At 55.6% G+C, this 6,145-nt stretch overlaps 2 protein-coding genes across 5 annotated transcripts in view; one reads left to right on the top strand and one right to left on the bottom strand.

The window, feature by feature from the left end:
* HYLS1 (HYLS1 centriolar and ciliogenesis associated) overlaps nt 1-5,622 on the top strand; it is a 6,393-nt gene extending 771 nt beyond the window's left edge. The window contains exon 2 of the mRNA XM_041480516.1: nt 3,831-5,622. Within this exon, the coding sequence (XP_041336450.1) occupies nt 3,831-4,631 (801 nt within the window). The 3' untranslated portion in view covers nt 4,632-5,622. The remainder of the gene's footprint in view (nt 1-3,830) is intronic.
* PUS3 (pseudouridine synthase 3) overlaps nt 1-6,002 on the bottom strand; it is a 6,594-nt gene extending 592 nt beyond the window's left edge. Inside the window, exons 1-4 of one of the 4 annotated variants that reach the window (XM_041480510.1) lie at nt 5,971-6,002; nt 2,475-2,908; nt 854-1,404; nt 343-533 (exon numbers count right to left, since the gene is read on the bottom strand). In XM_041480510.1, coding sequence (XP_041336444.1) covers nt 343-533; nt 854-1,404; nt 2,475-2,861 — 1,129 coding nt within the window. In that variant the 5' untranslated portion in view covers nt 2,862-2,908; nt 5,971-6,002. The other 3 variants (XM_041480509.1, XM_041480512.1, XM_041480511.1) reach the window with 3 other exon arrangements.
* Nucleotides 6,003-6,145: the final 143 nt, after the last annotated feature.

Genomic DNA, 6,145 nt, shown 5'->3' with positions numbered 1-6,145 from the left:
TTTTTTTTTTTTTTTTTTTTTTTTTTTTTTTTTTTTTTTTTAAGCAGTTAATCCTCTGTAATTCCCAGAATCCCATAATGGTGGTGTTGGAATGGACCTTACAGCTTGTCTCATTCCACCCCCTCCCATGGGCAGGGACACCTTCCACTGTTCAGGGTGCTCCAAGCCCTGTCCAGCCTGGCTTTCAACACTTCCAGGGATCCAGGGGCAGCCACAGCTTCTCTGGGCAACCTGTGCCAGGGCCTGCCCACCCTCCCAGTGAAGAATTTCTTCCCAATGTCCCATCTAACCCTCCTGTCTGTCAGCATGCATTCCAAGTTACTCCCCCCAGACTCCCTGTACCTTTTGTGGTGGCCACGGGAGCAGCATCCAGCCCTGCCAACATGTCCCGGAGCACGTGGGTTTTGATGGCGTGGCTGGCCCAGAGCTGCTGCAGGTGTGTCACGTTGAAGCCCTGCACCTCTGGGTCGTAGAGCCACTGCAGGTCTGGGAACTCGCAGTCGTACAGGACCAGGGGGAACTCAACCGCCATGCTGTGGGCAAGGACAAGAGGTGGGACCAGAAAAAGGCTCAAGAACAATGGATCTGCCAAAAGCAGCCCTAACCTTCACAGAACTTCCTTTCTGAGTAAAAAGTGACTTAATTTTCACCAAATACCAAGGACTACAGCTATCAAAACTTTGCTCAAGAGCAAGAAAACAGAGATCCTTGTGGATACATTCCAGTTAGGCCACTGGCAGTCTGTTTCCATGCGTGAGACTGCTTCATGTGCTGGCCTGGTTTGCCAGCAGCACTCCAGGCACAGCTGTTGCTCTGAAGAGCAGCCCATTGGGTTTTCCAGACCAATCCCTACCTGTACTGTGGTTTCCGGGGGTTCTTCTCCACGTTCAGCAGCTCATCAATGACATCTGGGCTCTCCATGCCCTGGCCAATGAGGAAGAGCACAGCCATCATGCAGCGGACTTGGTGGTACAGGAATGCCTGTCCTGTCACCTCGAACTGGCACAGCTGGAAGGGATCCCGTGGCCTGGCTTCTCCTCCCCTGCCCACCCACGTCACTCTGGCGCTGAGGATCGTCCTCTGGAAGTTGAGCACCCCGTTGGCCACGTCCATCTTGCAGAGGTTGCGGAAGTCGTGGGTGCCCACGTAGCGCTGGGCCGCGGCGTCCATGAGCGCCACGTCCAGCTGGGCGCAGGGGAAGAAGTAGCGGTACGTGCGGCTCAGGCAGCTGAAGCGGGCACTGAACTCTGCCCCCACGGGGGCCCAGGCCAGCACCCGGATGTCGGGCGGCAGCACCCTGTTGAGGATGTGGGTGTAGCGGAGCTCCTCCTGCTGCCCCTCACCCTCGTGGCCGTTGAGCTGCTGTCCATCTGGCAGGCTGGAGCGGAGATCCAGGGAGATCACCTGCAGAAATGAGGAAAGCCAGGATTAGAGCGCGGATGGATGGGCGCAGCGGCATGTGGAGCCAAGTCTTCCCACACCTCTGGGAAATAAATCCAGGATCTCCTACAGATGAAGGTGGCTTCAGTCAGGCAATCCTACCATGGCAGAGCTGCGAGTGCCTCTGAGGACCCGAGCAGATGCCATGGATTCCATTAATAAAACAGGGAAAGTTGCAGGCTGCCTACGTAGCACAGTCTCGGAACGGCTTCATCTTTAGTCACGGGGTTATAATGTGGTTTTTTTTTTTCTCAAGCTGGAGGTGATGACTTGAAGGCAGTAACAGCCTGGCTGGCCGGGAAGCCTGGTGTGGGAACAAGTTCATTCCCACCGTGGGTGCCGTGTGCTGAAGTGGTGCAAGAGAAGGCACCAAATGCCCTGATTTCATGTGGCTTATCCTGTGAAGGAGAGCAGAGCAGCCATTTGAAGTTAAACCTACATCAGCTTTGCTTTCTGTGCTGGGAGGAAGGAAAGGAGAACTAGCCCTATGGTGAAGCCACCAAGATTGCTCTCTCTCCCCAGTGTCTCAGCCAGCCTGATGGCTCCATGCACACCAAGCGGGCCAGCTTGCTTCCCTCCCTCCCTCCAGCTCCCACTCCCACACTCCCTTCCGCTGGCTGCAGCTCCCCTCAGACCCTTCTGTGCAGGAATTCAGCTGCCTGATGCTGCAGGAAGTGAGCCGGTTCCTGGAGATTTTGGGTTTTTGTAGGGTTGGCAAGTTAAATGAGCTGAGAGAGCCCTGCCGAAGGCAGGGCATCACCAAGCTATTGGGGAATCTGCAGCCTAAAACATGTTTTATCCTCCTAAAACAGGACCCTGGAAAACAGCTAGTATGGGGGGGAAATGGCACAGAAAAGGCTTCAAAGGTCTGAAATCATCATTGCACATGCAGGAAGCCATTGCCAGGTTCACTTCCAGGGATAAGAGCTGATGGCTTTCAAAGAAGAAATCCAAGCAGTCCTGTGGGACAGTAAGCCCATCAGAACTCCACCCCACCCAGGAAAACCGACAGGAACCCCCACGGAGATGCTGACCTGCCCGAAGGCACTGACACCCTTGTCCGTGCGCCCGCAGCGGTGGTAGTTGGACGTCTGTCTGTCATCCACCAGCCGTGTCTTCTTCAGGGCTTCAAAGAGCTTCTCCTCGATAGTGTTGGGGGTGTTCTCCTGGCTGGCAAAGCCCTGGTAGCCCCAGCCCAGGTAGGCGATGCGCAGTGCCACGTGTCTGCGGCTGTGGGCACCGAAATCAAAGGGCCGTTGTTGGCGTTTCCTGGCTTTCGCAGGGGCTGGAGGAGCCTCTTTCCTCCCAGTACCCTCCTTGTCCTCCTGGAGCTTCTCCTGCAGCCTCTTCACCTCCACTTCCAGCTCCTGCACCCTTCTCAGGAGCTGCTCATGGTCAGTAGCTGTGCTCTCCTCAGCCATAGCCACCACCTTGGAATGTCAGTTTGTTGCTGATGGATCCTTGGGGTCTGCAGGGAAAGAAAAAAATGGTGGATTTGCATTTTTATGTGTTGGTTTTTTTTAGATCTCTAGGCTTATTCTGCAAAATAACTGTTACCAGCAGAGTCAGTCTTTATTGTCTGAGCCCCTTGGTGTTCCCAGGGGAGCACAGGCAGGGCAGGGCCACTGGTGCTTAGCTTGGACAGCTTCATTTCACTCAAATCTCTTTTTCTGGATGCTTCAATCACTCCTCTTCCCCCAGCTGATGGGATCTGCTCCGTCAGCAGCAGCACGTTCCCAGCGAGCCGTCACGGAGCCCTTGCCACTTTCACACCTGCATCCCCGCTGCAGACAGCGTGCTGACGGCTGCCACTCATCCCGCCCCGCCATCTGCTCCCACTGTTCCCAGCAGCACCGGCAACACTTGCGGCTTTTCAAATTGCCTTAAAGAGAGCCTAAACCTGTGCTCAGAGTGGAATCTGTGTCTGGGATCCCTTTTTGTCACAGGGCTGGAGGTTTACTATCACCAGACTCATAAATGAGCATCTAAACACATTGCACTGAGCCCTTCCTTCCTCTGGAAGTAAAACACCCTCTTGGATGTCTCTTGATTAAATTATGACTAAATATTGTGGGTTTAGAAGCAGAGATACAAGGAAGGACCATTAATCTCTCAACCAGTACATGGAACCTGCCCTGTGTTTTTCCATGAGTACTTAATTTATCACATAATTAATTTTAGTGTAGATTTCTAGCTTGAATTTAGGGGTTGTGTGTGTGTTACTGTATGGAAGAGCCTTCTGCTGGCAGCAGGAGGTTTAGCAGTGCACTGAGGACACCCCCAACCTAAATCAACACCCCTGAACCCAAAAAGAGCATCAGAACCCCTTTGACATCTTTAGCCAACGTGAACGTACTGCAATAAATTAACCCTGGTTTCTTTTTCTGCAGAATCCACCCAGTTTGGTGGGAGCCATGGAGAAGGTGCTAAGAGCAGAGTGTGAGGAGCAGCTGGCAGCTGATCTGAGCCCGTCGAGCTCCTGGCAGGGATGCTACGACGTGCCATCGTGTTTCGAGGATGATCCCTATGCTGACGCATCCCTTGTTTATGGCACACAGCCAGCCCTTCCCATGGATAAGAGGGAAACCAGGAGGTTGGTGATGAAGAGGAAGGTGCTGAGGCACAGACCTGATGGAAGGGTGGAGGTCTCCGATGAGTCACCAAGCATCGAGTCAGATATAAACACCTATCCATGGAACCTGGGGCATTCCAGGACTTACATGGACGACACCGTCTCCCAAGGGGAAACAGACACCAGCAGTGGCACCTTGGAGGACTTCCTGCACTATGATGATGATGACTGGTTCATTGAAGACAGGCCCTACTCTCTCCAAGGGGATTTTGGGAGCGACACTGTATCCAACCGCTCCATGCCACGGCGACCGCCCACAGAGGCCGCTTACATTGCTCCGCAGGCTGAGAGAGTGAAGAGAACTGACCCAGTGGCCAGACTTAACGCATATAAGAAAGACTGGGAGAGATTCCGCTTTCCCGGGCAGGATTCACATCAGAGCTTGCGCTGGGCCATGCGGACGCAGATGCTGCAGTCGGGGCTGCCGCGCCGGGTGCAGAAGCGCCTCGTCCCCAACACGTACGAGGTGCCCACGACGAAGAAGCGCGACTCCCTGCGCTTCGGCGTGCGCTGGGACCTGGCCAACTGCCACATGCCCCGCCGGAACACCACCTCCTAGAGCCACAGCCCCGCTGCTTTCTTCTCCTCAACATCCTCCGTAGTCTGGAAAATCCCCCTGCTGCGCTTCAAGCAGCTTAACTTTCAGTGTGGAGGAGGTTTTCTTTGCAATGTCTCAGCAATATCTTTCTTTCTCAATAAAGCATCTGCAAAGATTCCTTATTGTTCTGTCGGTTCATTAGAAACACTACAGGCAACATCCATTATTCCAGACTTATCTCTGCGTCACCTAACTCTACTGCCTTCCCTATTTTACCTCATCTTTAAAATAAAGGAGCTTTAGAATGGAAACAAGGTATTATTAGCACTACTAGTAGTGTTATTACTATTCCTAGTGTTAATTTTTTCCAAGATATGGGAATGGACTGAAAAGGTGGCAGTTCTGGTGTAGGAAAGGGTCCCCAAAAGCTCAGTGGGATGGCTGGAAAAGGGAGCAGGATGATGGGAAGCATGTAACAGCTGCAGCCTGGAATTCTATGTCCAGCCTCCCCTGAACCTCCCCTGGAGGTGATCCCAGATGGGGGACAAAGAAGCTTGAGGACCTCACTGTCACCTCAAAGTGAAGGGTTTCTGGGATCTTGGGGGACCTTCCAGGTTGGAGGTCCCTGACTCTCCAGAACCCTATGGATCCTCATCCATCTGTGAGGGGATCTTTGCACCCCAGAAATCTTGAAACCCTCCCCAAACCCTCTGGGGGACAGCACCCCAACCTTACAGCTTCCTGTTCCTTCAGCACCCAAGGGCCCCTTCCCTCCCTTCTCAGAGCCTGTGAGGTCCCTGACTGCAGCAGGAGACCCTTCCTGCTCTACAGGGTCCCTGTCATCCAACTCCCCAGAGACCCCCCCCATGCCCACTGTAGGGCAGTTTCTATTCCCCAGAGACACCCAAAACCTTATGGGGATCAGTGTAGGATCCCTCTGTGCAACTGGGGACCCTCACTGCCCTATGGCGTCCCTGTTCCCCAACACCCCAGGGACCCCCAAAACTCCACGGGATCCCTGCATCTCCATCACCTTGGGGACACCTCCTTCCCTCTTGGTGTCCCAGGATTCAGCAGGGGGCACAGCCCCCAAACCCTGCGGGGTCCGTGTCTCCAGCAGGGGACTCTCCCTCCTCCACGGTCCCTGTCCCCAGCTCCGCAGGGCTTCCCAGCACCCTATGCGACAGGCTCCGTGCCCCAGGAGCCCCTAAGCCTTCCAGGGGCTGGCACCCTAGGGAGCTCCCGTGTGCAGCAGGGGACCCTCCCCGCCCTACGAGGTGCCGGTGCCCAGCACCCCAGGACGCCCGCCCAGCCGCGGGGTCTCCGCTCCGCGCGGCTGCCCCGGGCTCCCCGGCCGTACCCGCTCCCGCCGCCGCCGGTGCCGGATGTTCCCGCCCCATCCGGCGCTGCCGGCACTGTGGGACGGCTCCATGGCGGGGGCGGAGCGCGGGCTCCGCGGGCTCGGCCCGGCGGGCGCTGCCGGCGGTCCCGGCCCGGGCTGCCCGTGGCACGGGACCGCTCCGCGCCGCTCGGCC

This window comes from Pyrgilauda ruficollis, unplaced genomic scaffold (assembly GCF_017590135.1).
Source record: "Pyrgilauda ruficollis isolate IOZ18807 unplaced genomic scaffold, ASM1759013v1 scaffold52, whole genome shotgun sequence".
Taxonomy (NCBI): Eukaryota; Metazoa; Chordata; class Aves; order Passeriformes; family Passeridae; genus Pyrgilauda; species Pyrgilauda ruficollis.
Note: the sequence above shows the minus strand (reverse complement) of the source record. Positions and strands in the feature narration are given on the sequence as shown.